General features: G+C 36.1%; 1 protein-coding gene across 15 annotated transcripts in view; it reads right to left on the bottom strand.

Annotated features, from left to right (window-relative positions):
* Positions 1-22,170, bottom strand: part of nbeaa (neurobeachin a) — an 894,135-nt gene that overhangs the window by 605,612 nt on the left and 266,353 nt on the right. For all 15 annotated transcript variants that reach the window (XM_039745777.1, XM_039745778.1, XM_039745781.1 and 12 more), the window contains exons 6-8: positions 16,503-16,629; positions 11,376-11,495; positions 4,574-4,720 (exon numbers count right to left, since the gene is read on the bottom strand). In XM_039745777.1, coding sequence (XP_039601711.1) covers positions 4,574-4,720; positions 11,376-11,495; positions 16,503-16,629 — 394 coding nt within the window. The remainder of the gene's footprint in view (positions 1-4,573; positions 4,721-11,375; positions 11,496-16,502; positions 16,630-22,170) is intronic.

The following is a 22,170-nucleotide window of genomic DNA, read 5'->3' as shown; positions in this document are numbered from 1 at the left end:
ATTATGCTTAAAAAGGAAAAAAAAAGAATAGAAACATCACCAACACAATAGCTTCATGTTAATTACAGTGAGCTTAAATTAAAATCCCCCTGTTTCAAATGACAATGCCTTACAGACAGTTTTACTGTTCTTAGATACGTCAGTTGATCTGGGCTACCTGCCAGCACCCCTACTTGAAAACAAGCAGGAATATAGAGCATTGTAAAAATGAGATTTCTAATACCATTTATTAGAAAAATTCATTCACATTAAATAATTATACAGATTGGAAAATAATTTTCACTCTGAAAATGTAAGCATAAAATAAAAAGAATAACACAATAAAAAAAGCTATGTTACTATGACTGCGTTCAATAATAAAAGTTAAGTGTTGACTGAAAGAGATGAAATGAAGATCATTGTGAAGAAAATCAAATGACTAATAGACTGAAAGCAGATGGTGGTGTAACAAGTATCCTTTTTTTAGGCTTAGAACTTAACTCTCAACAGTAACTTAGAATGCTTGAACACATGGCTGTCCATCCTTGTCTCTATTCTTATCTCAGCGCTGATTTAACAATGGAAATGACTAAACTGCAGACTTGTGATAAGGAGTTTTACTATTTTAAATACTGACCGATAATACTATTTATGAACACGTATAACTACTTCAAGACTACATCTACATGATTAACTCTTCAACATTCCATGGTGCAGACCTGTTCTTTAGCCAACTGGCTGCATAATTAAGTTTGGTGGATCTACAACACTGTGCTACCACACTAGCGTTTCTGTGTCAGCTTTTATCCCTACAGATCAGAGAATTTCCAGTTCCATTGTCTCAAAACACCACTCACAGCTACAGTTACTCCCAGTTTCAGATAAGAAGTAACCACGTCAGATGTGTGTGGGGGGTTTGGTCGGAGATGTTGTATTGTGATCCTGACTGAAAAAAAATGTAATAAATCTTGACCCATAAAAAGCCCTTTTGCCCTGTTTAGGCAATACACATTAAAAGGTCTGTGCACGTCAATGTATCCTGGTACCCACATCCATAGCCAGTCCTGGGAGTGGTGTTTACATGAAAATACCTGGTAGTGAAGTGATCCATGTAGCTTGGTTAGGTCTGGTCCTAAAAATACTGTGTGGTTTACCACTCACAATGAAGAGGACAAGGATCGGGTTCAGTACTAGCCAAGTGACAGGCAAGAGTGGGATAGAATTATTACATTGGTTAAAGTTTTCTATTAATGGATCACTATGGGACAATATCTATCCTTTTATTATGCTAATAACCAACTCTGGGCAGGATACCAGCCAATCACTGGACTAATTTACAAATACTACCAAACTCACTCATAAAAAACAATTCAGGAGTACCAATTGAACTAACATGCACATTTTTGTGATATGTAAAGAAACTCCACACAGAAAGTGAATGGGCTGAGCGTGGTACCTTAATCCATGGTGCTACAATTAGGCAGGTCTAACCAATGAGCTGCCCTTAAAAGACACTCATATCCAAATATGCCCTTTGCTTATTAAAGATATATATTTCTTTAACTCTTACTTGACAATAGACATGGTTGTCAAGGGTCTACAAGAAAAGTAAACTTAATGTATGGACATTCTACTCAACCAAGCTGATACCATAAGCAACTGGAATAACCTTGTCATATGCAGTACTGTATTTCATTCAGCCGAAATTGGCAATCACAAATTCTGGATGCTGGTGTAATGTCTGTGTCATATGGTCATATTCATATTGAACATAACAGAGTAAAATAGGAGAAACAAAAAAGGACCATTAGCCTATCAAACTCATTTGGCTGGCTAATAGCTGGATTTTCCCAGTACCACATCATTGTTAAGTGTTACAAGAAACAAATATGCTATTCATTGACACCTAAATCTGAGTGTATAATCATTTAGAATACGAAAGCCATAGATTTTTTTAGGTGCCACATAAACTATTTTTTTTTTATCAAAGTATAGGTAAATCTGCAAAATGAATTGATCTGTCACATTTAAACACTTACTCCGGTCATAGATTAAATAATTTGTGGAACTCAAAAAGTCTTTTTTTTTTTCCATCAGCTTAACTGCTTGTATATTCTGAGTTTGGAGATTATGTATTTTTTATCACTGCTGTCTCACAGTTCAGGTTTATATATATATGTGCACTGGTCACTGTTTAGGTGAAGTTTTCCTTATTTTGATGTGTTGGTGTTTTCTCCCATATTCCAAACTTATAGGTTAGAGTAAGATAGTAACTGATACAAAAGAATGTGCAATGTGTAGCACTGGTTTCTAGCCCAAGGCCACTTCCTGCTTTGCTCCTGATGCTGTTGGGATGCATCTCGACCACAAAAAAACTGTTCAAATAAAAATAGGGATATTCTATCAGTTAAACAAAATATTAAAAAACAAATAGTTCCTGTCAGTCTATAAAAATTCCATAAAATATCTACTTAAGTACATATAAGGTATAGCATTGTGAGGCTTATATAAAACCTTTATTTAACCTTGAAGAAATGTTATTGTCATTGCTTTAGAATATTAGCATAAGATAATATCTCACAGAGTGAGACTATTTAAATTGCACTTAGCTATTCTTTATTTTAAAATAGTATAGGTTATTTGAATTTGAATTCAATAACACTGAAGATGTAATTTATCTGTAATGCTGTTAATCTTAACAATACAAATATGTGCTTTACATGCTGATCTGCTTTCACCATAAATGCACTTGTATACTGCAATTAGTAAAATGGAAATATATTTTAGGAAACACAAGGCCATTACATAGTCTGACTCATACATCTCAAATTGTACAACAAGCAGTTTATGTAAGAGGTAAAAAAGGAATTAATGAATTATAATGGGCATGCTCAATTAATCAGTCTTCAGGAGGTTACCGGTTTACGCTTGTAAAGGAAATCTGCCAGTGCAAAACATCATAAAGAATAAATCTGATCAATCAAGTAACCAGTATGAGTTGTGTAGAAATCACAAGCAACTTTAAACTAAAATGCAGCGACATAATGTAGAAAAATAAAAGGAAAATGTACAAAAATATAATAACAACTTATGTTTTAGAACTCTTTAAAGGTAATTGCTTTCATTTAGCAAATGACCAGTTGTTTAGGGGGGTGAGGTACAGCTTGTCATTATTCTGCCGTGTTTGTACCACGGATTTTACAAAACCCCACACAACTAAAGGGTCATTAAAAAAAGGTGTTTGACAAAAATTACAGATGTGAGTTCCAAAATCTGCTAATTACACCTTTTGGTAAAATTTTGTGAACACGTGATTGTGACTTTTCATGCAGTTGGTCATGTGCCGCAAATATGTTTGAGCTTCAAAACCTGCTAATTGCAACAGTGTAGCGCTATAGTTTTAGGGATTTAGTTTAAAAAATCTGCTAAGTACGGACCCAGAATTTCCAATTTATCTCCAAAATGTATCTTTTGTACTTAGCTGATTTTATAACTGAGCTCTTCAATTACAGATGTATGCTACTGTCAGGTCATGCAATTATTACTCTTTGTTAATTAACGGAGGGGTCCAATAGAACAACAGCAATCGCACAATTCATAGAAGCATAGCACTTACAGATACGAGGAAGATGTTTAAAGTATACCTCAAAAAATTACATAATAAGATTTAAAAAAGACATAAACAAATCAGGAGCAGCAACAGTATAAAGCTACAAAAGAGTATAAAAAGTAACATCCCTAGACCTCCTGATAAATTCTAGGTAGAATATAGTGTGATTAGCATTCCCAGTAGTAGGTAGTTTAGTAAAATTGCACATATTAATGCTTGAGCAAGCAGACCTAGCATCGCACTTTTACTCGTTTTTATTTATAGTAAATATCCATGCATTATTGGCCTTTTTTTACTATATAGAGTAAATCCCAACTGGTAAAGAAATTTACAGTTGAAGCCATGTTTGGAAAATAAATGTATTATAATAAAAATGGTATGAATATTTTTTTCACTTAAGTATCTCATAAATTCAGACAACTGAAACACAACAAATATGTCAGTATAAATATAATGGACACTTTCTGGTGGACTAATAAAAGGAAATTCTCCTCTGGCTGCCTAGGCTCTCGAGTCACCTGTCAAGTACAAAATGCTCGTATTTATTCACTACATTTGACTACTATCATGCACTCTAAATCTCACTCTCTTCTTGGTTTCTCTCAATTCCCCAACCCTCTCCTTACAAGAATCCATTCTTGTTGAGTTACAAGTAACCAGGACGTATCCTGCAACATCTGCTACAGGACTGGAAACAAACCTAGATGGGATACCAGTCCATCATAAGCGACATCCAAGTTGGGAAAATTCAGAATTGCGAATTTGACAAAAACAAACTTCTTTGTACTTTGAGAGAAAAACTGAAGTACTTGGAGAAAAAGACATACAGACATAGAAAGACCATGCAAATTTCACACAGACAATGAACAGCCTTGAGATTCAAAGCCAGGACACTACTTCTTAAATGCAGGAGATTGTATGGCATTAATTGTAACTTTAGTGTTAATGATAAAATACCGCATTAAATATGGAATGTTGACCCACCTTGTATCCAGGTCCTAGCTGATGTATTGCAAAAATCTGTGCTGGATTAAGTGCTTCACTGAAAACATAAACTGCTCCCAGCTGACCACAAAAAACTCTGTTGGCATCAGCCGTCTCAGATGAGCCCAAGAAGCATTTATCATAACTCTATAAGGAAGACAAAGAAAACAGGTCATACACATTGAGCTATCCACTGTGACAGTCTATGGCTATGATAAGCTATGGCTAACGAGACAAACAAAATAAATTAGGCAACAGCTACACTATAGTCTAAAGGCATAATAAAATTAGAAGGATGGCTGTGCGTGTACTACAATGCAAGCTTACATTTTTTACTTTTTTATTACACTAGCTACATTCAGGTACTTGCAGTTACAGTATGCTTTTCATTCTCATCAGTTATGTTGTGTCATGTGTGTCGACTGTTTACAGTATACAGGGCCGGAAACCCCAAACCTTTATGCTTATTGTCTGTTTCTTTTACAACATATACATATATATATATATATATATATATATATATATATATATATATATATATATATATATATATATATATATATATATATATATATATATATATATATATATATATATATATATATATATATATATATATACATATATATATATATATATATATATATATACTGCTCAAAAGAATTAAAGGAACACTTTTAATCAGAGTATAGCATAAAGTCAATGAAACTTATGGGATATTAATCTGGTCAGTTAAGTAGCAGAGGGGGTTGTTAATCAGTTTCAGCTGCTGTGGTTTTAATGAAATTAACAACAGATGCACTAGAGGGGCAACAATGAGATGACCCCCAAAACAGGAATGGTTTAACAGGTGGAGGCCACTGACATTTTTCCCTCCTTATCTTTTCTGACTGTTTCTTCACTAGTTTTGCATTTGGTTACAGTCAGTGTCACTACTGGTAGCACGAGGTGATACCTGGACACTACAGAGGTTGCACAGGTAGTCCAACTTCTCCAGGATGGCACATCAATACGTGTCATTGCCAGAAGGTTTGCTGTGTCTCCCTGCACAGTCTCAAGGGCATGGAGGAGATTCTAGGAGACAAGCAGTTACTCTAGGAGAGCTGGAGAGGGCCGTAGAAGGTCCATAACCCATCAGCAGGACCAGTATCTGCTTCTTTGGGCAAGGAGGAACAGGATGAGCACTGCCAGAGCCCTACAAAATGACCTCCAGCAGGCCACTGGTGTGAATGTCTCTGACCAAACAACCAGAAAGACTTCATGAGGGTGACCCAAGGGCCCCATGTCCTCTAATGGGCCCTGAGCTCACTGCCCAGCAGCATGCAGCTCGATTGGCATTCGCCATAGAATACCAGAATTGGCAGATGCACCACTGGTGCCCTGTGCTTTTTACAGATGAGAGCAGGTTCACCCTGAACACGTGACAGACGTGAAAGGGGCTGGAGAAGCCATGGAGAACATTATTGCCTATAACATCATTCAGCATGAGCAGTTTGGTGGTGGGTTAATGATTGTCTGGGGAGGCATATCCATGTAGGGTCACACAGACTGCTACAGGCTTGACAAAGGCACCTTGGCTGCCATTAGGTATCAGGATGAAATCCTTGGACCCATTGTCAGACCCTATGTTGGTACAGTGGCTCCTGGTGCATGACAATTCCTGGCCTCATGTGGTGAGAGTATGCAGGCAGTTCCTGGAGGATGAAGGAATTGATACCATTGACTGGCCACCACACCTTCCTGACCTAAATCCAATAGTACACCTCTGGGACATTATGTTTTGGTCCATCCAATGCCACCAGGTTGCACCTCAGACTGTCCAGGAGCTCAGTGATGCCCTGGTCCAGATCTGGGAGGAGATCCCCCACAACACCATCTGTCATCTCATTAGAAGCATGCACCGATGTTGTCAGGCATGTATACAAGAACACATGGGCCATACAAAGTGCTGCACAATTTTGAGTTGCTGCAATTAAATTTTGGCAAAATGGACTAGCCTGCCACATAATTTTTTCACTCTGATTTTTGGGGCATCTTTGAATTCAGGGCTCTGTAGGTTGATCATTTTCATTTCCATCAAACGATGTGGCATCCTTTCGTTCCTAACACATTACCCAGTCTATATCAGTATAGATATCCAGGAGGATTTCTTTTTCCCATTGAGATCTGATGTGTTTTCAAAGTGTTCCTTTAATTTTTGAGCAGTTTATATATATATATATATATATATATATATATATACCGCATATTTTTTCTAATCTGTTGTTCTACACAATACATAATACATTTTATGTGAATGTGATTGACACTATGAAGCAAAAGCACACATTTTTTTTTTATTTCATCAAGGAATACAGCTGACACCACTAAGATTATAAATTGAGGTCTATTCATATGAGAAACAAAACACATAACAAATAGAACTTTTTCACCCAGCCCATGTGTTAGCAGAGCCATGTTCACCACTCTCTTCTACTTGTCTAATGGCTTCATTTACACAAACAATTTGCAAATTTCTAAATCATGCAAAGCTGCCATTCAAAGATTATTACACGCTACTTTCAATTTCTTAAAATAGTTAGTTTTACCATTTAAACACATCACATATTTTCAGAAATAGATTTTACATAGTTATTAAATGGATATGTACCATCCAACCATCCATTATCCAACCCGCTATATCCCAACTACAGGGTCACAGGGGTCTGCTGGAGCCTATCCCAGCCAACACAGGGCGCAAGGCAGGAAACAAACCCCGGGCAAGGCGCCAGCCCACCGCAGTGGATATGTACCTTTCCAAACAAATATTATTTATTGACGCTTGGGACAAATTTAAGGAATGCACATACTACATGTTACTGGCATGTTACCTGTTTAATGATGGCTGCTGATACATTGGAGCACTGCTACATCAAAATAAAAACACATACCAACTGATACTTTGCCACCATCCCAAACAGTGTGATCACCTGTTGGTATTTCTGCTGCCAGGTTACAAGCAGACACCAAGGCATGAGTAACCAGTAAGAAAAGTGATTACATGCTAGGCTAAAAAGGCAGTGGAAAAGCTGCAGGACTGCTTTAACTGAATTAACTGGGACATATTTAGATACCCTTTAGACAATATTTCAATGAGTCTAAAAACTTTCTGATAGGATTCATGAAAAAAAACTTGTGGATGGCTGTCTAACCAAGAAAGCAATCCACATATTTACTAATAAAAAACAGTGCATCACTAATGACTTCCAAAATTTGCTAAAAGCAACACAGTAATTTATGGAGCAAAATGTCGCTAAAAGGGATAAACAGGAGACACGGTATAACAGTAATAAAAAGAATTTATATTGATAGCGTTTGTATCCGAGTTGCCTCTTGATATACAGTATAATATTTTTGGTTTTGCTATCAGGGGTGAGAATGTAGCTGTTATCTCTTTGCCAAAAATGTAAAAAGTTGACAAGGTATCTTTGGCCAAGCGGAAGATAGCTACTATTTGATCAAATCTGGAATGTCCTGCAGGAAAGGCTGCAGATGTAGGAGATATAATTACGCAAACTCTTCCCCAAAAAATTAATGCTCAAACATCTGTAAACATGTATAATGTAGAGTAAGAGTTATACTCAATTAATTTGAGTGCAGGCTCGACTATATAAGCACCTGGACAGAGAAAGAGAACTGGAAAAAAGGGTAGGAATGTCTTTCTGAACAGATGTGTTTTAATTTACCTTTTAAATTAATTAATTACTTTAGGAAATGAATGTTTTTTTTGTCTAACCCGCCACCCTAGGTATTTTGATTTCCTTCAACATCACAAAGAAATTCACTGCAGGGTGGTTGGTGTTTGTGAGCTCTGATAAGCTACATTATAATGGAATATTGGCCTAATATTGAATAAGTGTGAAGGTGGACGGATGAATTTGATATATGTTATTATGTTCTTACTGTGCCAAAAGCTTTGAGAATCTAAATGCATTCAGTGTATTTGAGGTAAATCAGTTCATTTAATCAGTTAAGATATGTGTTAAAAACCAAGAATGCTTTTAAGATTTATGGTCAGGGCTTTACATTTTACGATATACCTGCCTTGATTTTAGTGTGCACAGTACACTATCTGCTGAACAACATTTCAAGGGATTTGATACGATTTTTGTAAATTAAGAAATCACTTAGTTCATTTGCTCTGTAATGTCACAAAGTAATTAATGGGAAGTTTGAGACCTTTTGCTATTTTTGACCAAAAATAACATAAGGAGCAATAAAACGTAATTACAGAATTACATGTATCCTTTCTGTACATTATTGTATTTAAATATATATTCTTAAATTAAAGATAAGAAAAAGGAATAATTTAAAATGAACTGCAAAAAAGTAGCTTTAAATCAAAATGAAAGGTTGCTAAAAACAATTTTTTTTCAGAATTGGGTCATAAATACAGGTTTGTTGGATAGAGTTTTCTCCTCTGAAGAAAGAAGACATTTGGATACTTTCTGTATAAGAATTGTAAAACATATGTTCTTTACTACTTACTGTATACTCAACGGTGCACCAGACGCTATAGAGGAAACTAGAACTATTGATCTGCTGTATACTGTATACAGTATATATTAGATAGAGAAAATATTAGCTTATTGTACAGAATTATTCAAAAAGAATGTCGCTATGGTGTTGTTATTTTCATTGACTGAGTAGAAACATTTTCACCCTCAAAACAGGTCAAACTAGGACAGTTTTCCTGTTACCTTTTCACTCTATACAACTCTAAGCAACTGACACGCAGGTAAACAGACTTGTGCTGAGAAAACTGTGCACCGGTGGGGGATGCGATAGCAGGATGCTTGCTGTTTGCTACTTATCAACACATTTAAAGGACAAAAGACGCTGACGGAGAGGTGAGAAGCGTTTTAAGGTGGAACGGATCAACAAGTTTTTTCGTAGGTTCTGGTAATTCTAGTGTTAAACGTTCTGTTAGGTTTTATTTCAGGACAGTTTTGCTTTTGGCCTCACAATGTCTTCACAGATACTTCCAAATACGCTGGTGTTCTGAAAATCAGTGATCAACAATATCTAATATACAGGTAAGCAATATTCAGTTTTATAAACAAACACTCCCGAAATCAATTCAGAGGCAAGTAAACACAAATGATGGTGAAATACACTGCTTTTTTACTATTCTGTTAATTAAGCAAAAAACTCAACTGCATACAGTAAGGATAAGTTTAGTTTTTTCTTTACAATCATCATATATATTAATTTGCCACATGAACGAAAGTGTGTTCTAAAGTGAAGCATTTTTTATAAACTTTAAAAAATACCTAGTCTGTTGTTGTGCTTTATAATAAAGGTAAAAGCCACCTGAGTCCAACATTAAAAAGAAAAGCATCGAAACTTACCAAATATGTACATTTTTTAAACCCAACAATGTTACAAAGGATTGATTTGTGTCTTAAGATTGTACATATACAATATTGAAAAACAACAAATCAATATCATTTCAAAAAGGAAAAGTGAAAAAAGCAAAAAAGTTTTGTGAGATTTGGCCATTTCAAAAGGAGATTGGCTGTACCCTTCACTTCGTTGCTTGTCTTCCTACGGACCACCCTTGGTGGCCATGGGTATGCTTACATGCTGTTACTGACATTATTGAATGTTGAGGCACAGATGTGAAGTGTTGTCTCTGTTCTACAGAAAGCCAAGCAGTATTAACTGATAAAAGTCACACTTACCCTCACTCAGTCTTTCTCTATGCAGAAGCGTATTCCTGCCACTCAAAAAAAAAATGATTGCGTTATTTTGGAAAATATATTATGCCATGCTGCCGCTATTATTATGTATGCTTGTGCTTCAATGGTCTTGTGAGAGAAAGGCTGAATATGCACAAAGTGCGAAATCAAGCGACAAGAACTGCTAGTCACACATTCAGTTTTAATTAGGATGAAGTTTGGTACAGATGCTTTAGCACAGGTGGTAGCACCGACCTCTCATTCCTGCCTCACAGTGTCTGAATCTGCATGAAGTTTGCACATTCTCCCCATGTATTTATGGACTGACTAGTGTCAGCAAGTATCAGTGAGTTTATTCACTCAATCACATTGTTCTCAGTTCTTTTATTACCCCAGGAAATGCTATAAAATTCGATGCTTAGTTTGGTCAAAACTCCATCCATGACACTCACTGTGAGCAGAAAAGCAATAAAGAAATGGATCCATAACTCAAGAAAATTGTGCCAAGAAACTGTTATAAAAATGTATTATTTCCAGTATACATTCTTGGCTGGAAAAATGTACATATTTGGGAAGTTTAAATGTTTTTGTTTTCACATTGAATTTACATTGAAATATAAAGTACAAGAGCAGACTAGGTATTTCTTAGTTAAAAAAAAAATCCTTAACTATTAATTTTGTGCGGCCAATTAATATATACAATTAAAATGAAGAAATAAACTCAACCTGAAAAATAACAAATACCTTTTATTGTTGGAATTATTGTCTAAGTAATCTCATATGCTGAGTTGAGACTACCATTACAGGTGAAATATTCACTTTAAAAAGGCTGATCCTACGTAAGGGAAAAACTCATATTTTCATTGGCCTGCTAAGTTAATTAAGTACAGCACAAAACAACATCAACCATACCACATCCTGCTAGAAAGGAGGCAAGGAGAAAAACAAACAAATTATTTTTTATGCTGTTGAAGGATTTAGTTAGGAATGCTACAAGTATTAACATTATTTTTGCAAAGCTGAATCTCAAACGTTGATAGTTGTTATATTACTTTATAGTATGATTGAATTCATGTACTTACGTCATTAGTGTTAACATGCCAGGCCATATCACCATAAGACACTAGCTGTCCATTGACATAACATCGAATTTCACTGTTTCGCCAGCGGTTGTAGATGTGAACAATGCTGATCATGTACCACTGAAAAGAAAAAAAATTTATTTTACTGTAAATCTTCCTGAGGACTCCCTTCGTGGAAAGGGTTTTGAGCAGTGAGAAAAGTGCTATATAAATATAAAGAATTATTATTATTAAATCTGTCCATATATTGTATTTCCAAGCTATACAGTATTTAACTCTACATAGTTACTGTACTTGAAAATCTGCGATTATCCTTGTAAACACTAAACAAGTCCAAAAAGAAACAAAATCTCAGTCGTATGCATTGTTATAAAGGCTATGTAAGAGCATAATTTAAACATGTACTTTTGTCTTCTTTAAAAGGCAAAACCATGTTAACAAATAATAATAATAAAATCACTTAAACATATAAGTAAAACTTATGAAAAACTTTTTTTTTTCAGAAGAGTTCAAGATCACAACAAAGTTTTTTATTGCCAATGATTCATCATCAGCACTCTCATCATAAGGATTTCATAGAACAGCATTTTCTTCAGGTGGTCATACTATAAAGTTTTCAGTCTAAAAAGGTCAAAGATTTTATTACCCAATTCTGTCATGAATATATTTTAAGAACCACACTATGACTACAATGTCTGTAAACAAAAATTAAATATTCATATACTGCTTTGAACTACTCTTTTAGCGTATTCTGTATTTGCTGCTGAAGTCAAATTAAAAATATTGTTTTGATAAACATTAACGTTTCACTGCACTAGGAACATAAAAAGAAAAATGTCAAGGCACTAAATAATTAGACTTTGCACTGTTGTATATAACAGCAAATCAAGTCAAGTCAAGAGGGTTTTATTAACATATTATTTATACCCATACCTTGGTACCTTATACAGTGGTAAGAAATTACGTTTCCCAGGGCCACTGTGCAATATTTAGACCATGATGCGTAATTTTACTTACATGAATGAAAAAAAAAGAATACCATCTGTACAACTCGGTAAAATCATATTGACAGTAATTTGGCAATTAAATTTAATCAATATTATTTCCAAAGATATTTACAATTGACAAGATCTACAACATTCAAGTGCAGTAGTAGCAATGATTATAAGATGGTTTACAGTATGAACTGAAGTTGCTATGAAGTATAAACGTATCTATATATATAAAAAAAAACATCAGTTATAAGAAAAACACAAACAGCAGCATCAATTGTGCAAAGTAATACAGAACAAACAGTAACTTGATATGACCTTATAAAAATGGACCACCCGTAGGGATAAGGGGTGACAAGATGTTCAGGAGGCTGAATGTCTGTGAGAAGAAACTGTTCTTCAGTCTAGAGCTATGAGTTAGTTAATAGCTAAGTTGTCTCAATATCTCACCAAGAATTTTTAAAAGTTGTCAAGATTTCAGGATTATGCTTTAGAATTTGTTGTTTCAAAACTTTTTATTTACTTTTGCTTGCTCCCTTTTAATTAATATTTGGAATTAATTAAGGTTTCATAATTTAACAATGAGATTTGAGGATCCCATTTTGAATTAATTTTTGATTTTTACTTTTATTATTTAATTCAAGTATTCAGAATTATTTTGTTCATTTTCTTTTCAAGTGTTCTCTACTTTTATTAATTTTTTGTGATTGTGTCTATTTCTCTGTGCCTAATAAATATTTTTGTCTGTCTTTATATTTAAAGAGTATTAATTTCACTATAATAGTAATAAGGACTTGGCATGGAGTTTTTACTCATCCCGGAAGGTCTTTCTTTTGCTATTGTAACAACATGAGCTCTATGATCTTAAAATACACTCCATTAATTATGTGCATATTTTACATATTATCAATGAATTTTTGTTGGGTTTCTCCTGTCTGCAAATAAGGAGGTTTGACAGTCCCTTCCTTGTTGGCAGATGTAGCTGGGATACGCGATGGCTACCTCTTCCTCTGTAATGATTAAAGTGGGTACAGTAAATGGATGGATAACTGCTACTCACTAATCTTGTAGAATTATCGTCTGTTGTTCAGTTAAAATCAACAATAAATAAAAACTGTACGTAACCTATGGAAACTATATATAAGGATTGACTCAAAGCCAGATACTATCACCACAGATTATTTCAAACATAAACAGTAGATTCATTTACATCTATTTACTGCTAATACTAGATATTAAAAAATGAATTTAGTTATAATTATATTACTAACATAGAGACCTATTTAAACAGACAATATACCTAGTTTATACTTGAATTCTGCAATCTTTTATCCTCTGCAGTTTTAAATAATGATACAGAAGTCTAGATGGTTTATTTTAATATTTACATAGTTGTTGAAATTGATACAATTAACAAATGTTTATTATACCTCTAATTTGAAAAAACTCTATAACACTCCAATAATTATGAAGTTAAAGAAGATCTGATTTTATTTACACTTTTTGCTGCAGTACATCAATCTGTTTGAATCGTTAAAACTAAAATATTTATTTTTATAAAACATTACTTTTTAGATGGCAAATACTTAAAACGTCAATAAGCAGTTTGTCAAATGGAAGCAGTGAAAATGAACTCAGTATGGTTCTGTGATACAGTACTAACAGCACTAATTTAAAATGGTAGACAGTAGAGAACAAAATTACAATTTTACCATATTGCATGACTGAAAGCATTAAAAAGTGTATATAAAAAGTTACATCACCTATTATAATATTATTAGGCTGACCCGCCTTTTAAGGCGACTGACTTTTAAGTTGACCACTTCTTAAAGCAATTCAATATGTAGATCAATTTGGTATTTTATACAAACTCATTAATTTGGTTATATTGCATTTGAGCGGTATTACTTTAATACTCGTAGTTTCTGTTATTTTTGTGATGAAATTTAAACTTTTTTTCTATATTGAGGTCGCTCTTTTGAACTCTCCTGATATTTACTACGCGGTGAGGCATTTGTACTCCATCAACATTAATTATTTCCAGAGACATAATTTTGTCTATTTTTCCAGCCCATCGCGCACAAAAGCAAGGAAACGATGGGAGCACCAGAACTCTGCTCACATCATGTCGCTTCGTACCGCAAACTGCAAGTAGTAAGTCTGTGATAAGCGGAATACTGCTACGCTTTCCACTCACGGGACGGAAGGACAATCCCGACCGCTTTTATATAGTAAGATAAGAAAGAAGAAGATATCGCACAGTCTGGAGTAGAAAATCATCTTTTATCTGGAAAAATGAAACTACAAATCCCATCGTGCATTGCAAAATGGAGGGGGCGTGTGTGAAACTCTGTGCCTGTGTAGCACTCATGGGACGGAAGGACACCCGACCGCTTTTATATAGAAGGATATTTATTGTAATTTAAAACGAACGCCTAGAAATAATCCTTGCACGTATTTAAGAACAGTGCTTAACTTAAAAAATAACTGGAACTGCCATATAAATTTTGTAATATACATGGCAACAGTATATTTAACAATAAACAAATATAGTAGCATTTAATTACAGCTTGAATAATATTATTGCTTGCTAATACCCTTGCTAATATATATATATATATATATATATATATATATATATATATATATATATATATATATATACACACACACACATATATATATACTCTGTGTATAAAGGAAAAAAGTAAAAAGCATTATATATAAATTCTGGAATGAACGAGTAATAAAATATTTTATCTATACTCAATATTCTAACTTAAATTGCTTTACTTACTGGTAAACATCTATGCAGTGGGAACAACGAAAGAGTGGGCACTGCATTGGACTATGACTTTGAATTAAAGCTGACAATGTTATGGTACTGGATTTCCCATTCGACTCTGCCCATTGTATAAACAACCACTCACACAATTTCACATCTGCAGAAAATGTTTACTAGGGATACTAAACTTACATTAACATATTGTAACAGCAGAATGGGCATCATGGCCAGACTGAAGAATAGTTCTTTACCCAGACGGGAGGCCAGCGCAGTGACGTAAGTGGATTGGCTGGTGGGGAAAGGAAATAAATTTGTACCCTGCTGGTAGGATTTAATGGATAGATAGAGAAAAGACGAGTATCGGGAGTGGTTCGACCCCCCCATACACTACGTGGTAATGGTCCTTGTATGTTAACCCAATCGGAACACAGCCTTATCAGGGTCCCTGGGGATTGATAAATGGCACTGTTGGCGGAGGACCTCCCTACTTTTTATATGTCCCACAAGTGCTTCTGCAAAGACACAGTGTGACACCATAAACATTCCTGTGTCCAACTTAAAAGATGTCCTCTGCCTCACTTCATTTGAGTCAGAGTCGGGAGGAAGGAAGGAGGAAGAATTGTTTAATTTGTCTTGTTATTGTGACTGATTGCCAGACAGGATTGTGAAGAAGTGCTTAGAAGAATAAATATGTTTTATTTTATTCTAAAACATGTGCTGTGGTACTGTGTCTTGGGTTTGGAGCTTGGTGCCGTCCCTTATGGTCACAATAGCTAATTTTACAAATGAGAATATTTGGTCCATAAGACTTGATAGATTAGTGAAGAGATTCATTGTTACAATTTAAGTGATAAATAATACTTTAAAAATGGGTAACTTAACTCAAAAAACTAAAAAAAAACTTTTTTCATTTTACTTTTAATTTTAATTGTACCTGTAGTGTCTCTTCAAACAGAATAAAAACTGTACCATACTGCAGCTACTTCTATGGCCCTAAAGCCGGTAATGCACTATAACATTTTATAGTGTGTTGATACCAATTGATACTATAATTAAAAACCAAGGCATCCTTTTACAACAGACTGCCTTTGTCTGTATTTGTGACTGTGTATTCACTCCAAGATACAAATACTTTAGGTGAGGCGCTTTGATGAATTCCAAGATCTGTGATAAGATCAGAATTTGGTGCTGCTTAACCTTTATCTCACAGGTACTAAGACAATGTATACAGTAATGTAAATGTCTATTAATTATGAAATATTTTCACTACTATCAGAAGAGTGACTCACAATAACATTACATATTACAGTAACATGCAGAATGTTTAAACTGGAGATACAAAAATCTTACTTTCTGAGGTTGAAAGTCGTACTTCACACAATGCTGAAAACCTTTCCCTTTCGATTTTAATGAAGTGACTATTAAACAGTTGCCAACAAAATGTGCTGAGTAGCCAACTCCTTTGCTTGTTCGAAAGCTGAAAAAGAAACACATGGAATTAATACTTGAATACAAGTTGAAATTATTTTTGTCATCAAAACATTTTTAAAACTCTGTCCAATTCAGTTGTCTATTCTTTGCACAAATAATCATGCACAAAATGGCACTCACAAGCTAGGATAAAGTCACATTAAAGAATAATAATAAGCAGACAAAAGTAATCAAAAAACTGGCATTAAGTTCAAAAATTAATATGAACTAAAGACAAGTGAAACTGTGAGGCAGATTACAATTGCTGCAAAGTTAAAAAAACAGGAAAAATGAATCTAGGAAAGGGAGAATGAAACAAAGTAGATGAGGGAGTAGGTCTGGAAATGACCCCACTAGTTTGTATATGCTCTGGTGGGCATTATTACTACAAAATTCATTTATCTATCAACTAAACTTTTCTTTCATTTTTAATCAATTTCTAGTATCCAGCTATTATACAGTAGCTATATTTCATAGCTAATAGTTATCATTAATAAAAAGAATTGCTTGCATACTGGGGATAGTTGTGAATGCTCTTGTTACTTTAAAGTTACTTTTAAAGATTTTCACTTTGTGAAAGACAATTTAACTGATTTTATTCTAACACTTTAAGTGTACTTGAGGGACAAATATTCTAACACATTTCACACAAAAACAAACTTCAAATAAAGAGGACACCAAAATTAATCACTTAAATTTCCAAAGTGGATGGTGACTACTCAAGATTATCTACTGTTATTCTCTACAAAAAATACTTCAATTACAAATAGAATTCTACTGACCACAAGCAAAACAGAGAAACTTTTACTTAAGTTACATCATTCTTATTAGGTAAATGGAAGAAAGACTAAAACAATAGCCAGCCTAGCAAAATACACAAGAATCCTTAAGAATTCTTCCACAGCAGTCACTAATGCAACCACACTAAAAGTTACTGAACATAGTTAAATTAAAACAGAAATACTATGGAATGGATTAAATATCAGATTGTAAAGAAAATGGGTTTCTATGCAGAGATTTTTTGATACAGTATATATAACAAGATTACGGACAACTAGGGATATCATAGGAACTGATACTTTGGTAGCAAGTTGACACGAAAATGCTGAAAATGCAACAGTACTAGTTTTTTTTTACAGTATCAGTACTACCAACTGAAAGTCTGTATTGCACTGATGTGTGATTTCAAGTACCGTATATACTCGTGTTTAAGTTCTCCCACAGATAAGTCGGGACTTGATTTTACTGTATAATTTCAAGTATTTTATGATGTCAGTTGTATAAGTCGAATGCTAAAAACTCAAGCTATTGGTTCAAGAGATTATGATATGCTAACGCCCACCTGAGAGAGTAACCATGAAGCACACTGCCTTTTTTTTTCTATGTAGGTGCGGCAATGCACTGTATCAGTGTGTGCTCCTAACCTCTCTCTCTGTCTCTCTATTGTGCCTACATGACCACATGGTAATACCTGAACTATTCTGAAGCAATGTTTGTATTAATTTATATTTTTTGTATTATACACCTTTATCGTAAGAGCATCCTTTATCTATGATGGTGCGTTCGATCAGAAGAAAATATGAAGCTGGTTTTAATTTAAACTTTGTTGAAGTAGCGAAAGAAATTGGTAACTGCGCTGCTGCAACAAAACTCGATGCATCGTAGAAACTGATGCAAGATTGGAGGAGGCAAGAAGATGTTAAAAAAATTTAAAATTAGTGTCGCATTTTTGAACAGGCATATAAATCGGTGTCCGATTTTATGATTGATTTTTTGGGTTTCAAGACTCAACTTGTATGTGAGCATATACTGTATGATATTTGTTTGTGTTTTTGTTCTTTTTTACTTTATTATAATTTTTTTGTAATTTCCATACCGGATCGTTCGAGCCCTGGGTTAACAACGACCATCTCCAGTACTGTTAGTCAACAGGGTGCTGGCAGAAATTGGGCTGCTGTTGGCCGAAGAAGAAGAAGGAGAAGAAGAGGGGGAGACGTGTCCGGAGGCAGGAGGAGAGGAGGAAAGTAAAGAGAGTGGAACTGAGGGTAGAAACTTTGAATGTTGGCAGTATGACTGGTAAGGGGAGAGAGTTAGCAGATATGATGGAGAGAAGGAAGGTTGATATATTGTGTGTGCAAGAGACTAAATGGAAAGGGAGTAAGGCCAGATGGATTTGAGGTGGATTCAAATTGTTCTATCATAGTGTGGATGGGAGGAAAAATGGGGTAGCAGTTATTCTGGAGGAACAGTATGTCAAGAGTGTTTTGGAGGTGAAAAGAGTGTCAGACAGAGTAATGATTATGAGGCTGGAAACTGAAGGTGTGATGATGAATGTTGTTAGTGCATATGCACCGCAAGTTGGGTGTGCAATGGGTGAGAAAGAAGATTTTTGGAGTGAGTTGGATGAAGTGATGAACAGTGTACCCAAGGGACAGAAAGTGGTGATTGGAGCGGATTTCAATGGGCATGTTGGTGAAGGGAACAGTGGAGATGAGGAGGTGATGGGTAGGTATGGTGTCAAGGAAAGGAATGAAGAAGGTCAGGGGATAGTGGATTTTGCCAAAAGGATGGACATGGCGGTGGTGAATACGTATTTTAAGAAGAGGGAGGAACATAGGGTTACGTACAAGAGTGGAGGAAGATGCACACAGGTAGATTACATCCTATGCAGAAGAGTTGATCTGAAGGAGATTGAAGACTGCAAAGTGGTGGCAGGGGAAAGTGTAGTTAAGCAGCATAGGATGGTGGTCTGTAGGATGACGTTGGAGATCAAGAAGAGGAAGAGAGTGAGGGCACAGCCAAGGATCAAATGATGGAAGTTGAAAAAGGAAGACTGCAACGTTGAGTTTAGGGAGGAGGTGAGACAGGCACTGGGTGGCAGTGAAGAGTTACCAGACAGCTGGGAAACTACAGCAGATGTAGTAAGGGTGACAGCAAGAAGGGTGCTTGGCATGACATCTGGAAAGAGGAAGGAGGAAAAGGAAACCTGGTGGTGGAATGAGGAAATACAGGAGAGTATACAGAGGAAGAGGATGGCAAAGAAGAAGTGGGATAGTCAGAGAGATGCAGAAAGTAGACAAGAGTACAAGGAGATAAGGCAAGGTGAAGAGAGAGGTGACGAAGGCTAAAGAAAAGGCGTATGATGAGTTGTATGAGAGGTTGGACACTAAGGAGGGAGAAAAGGACCTGTACCGATTGGCTAGAAAGATGTGCAGCAGGTTAGGGTGATAAAGGATGGAAATGTACTCACAAGCGAGAAGAGTGTGTTGAGCAGATGGAAAGAACACTTTGAGAGGCTGATGAATGAAGAGAACGAGAGAGAAGAGGTTGGATGATGTGGAGATAGTGAATCAGGAAGAGCAACGGATTAGCAAGGAGGAAGTAAGGACAGCTATGAAGAGGATGAAAAATGGAAAGGCCATTGGTCCAGATGACATATATATGGAAGCATGGATGTGTTTAGGAGAGATGGCAGTGGAGTTTTTAACCAGATTCTTTAATGGAATCTTGCAAAGTGAGAGGATGCCTGAGGAGTGGAAAAGAAGTGTACTGGTGCCAATATTTCAGAATAAGGGGGATGTGCTGGATTGTAGTAACTTCAGGGGATAAAATTGATGTGCCACAGCATGAAGTTATGGGAAAGGGTAGTGGAAGCTAGGTTAAGAAGTGAGGTGATGATTAGTGAGCAGTATGGTTTCATGCCAAGAAAGAACACCACAGATACAATGTTTGCTCAGAGGAAGTTGATGGAGAACTTTAGGTCAGAAGGAGTTGCATTGCGTCTTTGTGGACCTGGAGAAAGCATATGACAGGGTGCCTCGAGAGAAGCTGTGGTATTGTATGAGGAAGTCAGGAATGTCAGAGAAGTACGTAAGAGTTGTACAGGATATGTACGAGGGAAGTGTGACAGTAGTGAGATCTGCGGTAGGAGCGACGGATGTATTCATCATGGAGGTGGGATTACATCAGGGATCAGATCTGAGTCCTTTCTTATTTGCAATGGTGACAGACAGGTTGACAGACGAGATTAGACAGGAGTCCTCGCTGGACTATGATGTTTGCTGATGACATTGTGATCTGTAGCGATAGTAGGGAGCAGGTTGAGGAGACCCTGAAGAGGTGGAGATATGCTCTAGAGAGGAGAGGAATGAAGGTCAGTAGGAACAAGACAGAATACATGTGTGTAAATGAGAGGGAGGTCAGTGGAATGGTGAGGATGCAGGGAGTAGAGTTGGCGAAGGTGGATGAGTTTAACTACTTGGGATCAACAGTACAGAGTAATAGGGATTATGGAAGAGAGGTGAAATAGAGAGTACAGGCAGGGTGGAATGGGTAGAGAAGTGTGTCAGGAGTAATTTGTGACAGACGGGTATCAGCAAGAGTGAAAGGGAAGGTCTACAGGACGGTAGTGAGACCAGCTATGTTATATGGGTTGGAGACGGTGGCACTGACCAGAAAGCAGGAGACAGAGCTGGAGGGGGCAGAGTTAAAGATGCTAAGATTTGCACTGGGTGTGATGAAGATGGAAAGGATTAGAAATGAGAACATTAGAGGGTCAGCTCAAGTTGGATGGTTGGGAGACAAAGTCAGAGAGGCGAGATTGCGTTGGTTTGGACATGTGCAGAGGAGAGATGCTGGGTATATTGGGGGAAGGATGCTAAGGATAGAGCTGCCAGACAAGAGAAAAAGAGGAAGGCATAGGAGGAGGTTTATGGATGTTCTGAGAGAGAACATGCAGGTGATGGGTGTAACAGAACAAGATGTAGAGGAAAGAAAGACATGGAACAAGATGATCTGCTGTGGCAATCCCTAACAGGAGCAGCCGAAAGGAGTAGAAGAGTTGAGACACAATGGAGCAGTTTAATTATAGTATCTGGCAATATTGGCCCAGCGTACCAATGGTCTTCTAACTTGTCTCTGGTGAAATTCAAAGCATTAAGGAATGCACAAAAAGATGGCTGTGATACATGCTTTGAATTTTGGCTCTGTAAAGGTGAATTGATCAGGGATGGTCGAAACTTAACCTTATCAGGTAAAAATGCACATATTGAGTTTCTTTTGCTTAAGCAGTTTTCAAAGTTTCACTGTGCATACAGCACCTCCCACAATTATCGGCACCCCTGGTTAAGATGTGTTCTTAGGCTTCTAATAAATTCTTTTTTTTCCCAAAAAATATAGGCTCACAACACAAAAATGATAAAAAATCCAGCCTTTAATTGAAATACATGTATTTATTGGGAAAAAAATACCACATTAAGAAATCATGTGTGCCACAATTATTGGCACCCCTAACAATTCCTATAAAATATATGTAATTGAAGCATTTATTTAATTTCTAGTTTATCAGAGTAAATTGGAACTTTTAATTAGTCATTAATGATTTCCTTCGGGCGGCACGGTGGCGCAGTGGTGGCGCTGCTGCCTTGCAGTTAGGAGACCTGGGTTCGCTTCCCGGATCCTCCCTGCGTGGAGTTTGCATGTTCTCCCCGTGTCTGCGTGGGTTTCCTCCGGGCGCTCCGGTTTCCTCCCACAATCCAAAGACATGCAG

This window comes from Polypterus senegalus, chromosome 2, assembly GCF_016835505.1.
Source record: "Polypterus senegalus isolate Bchr_013 chromosome 2, ASM1683550v1, whole genome shotgun sequence".
Taxonomy (NCBI): Eukaryota; Metazoa; Chordata; class Cladistia; order Polypteriformes; family Polypteridae; genus Polypterus; species Polypterus senegalus.
Note: the sequence above shows the minus strand (reverse complement) of the source record. Positions and strands in the feature narration are given on the sequence as shown.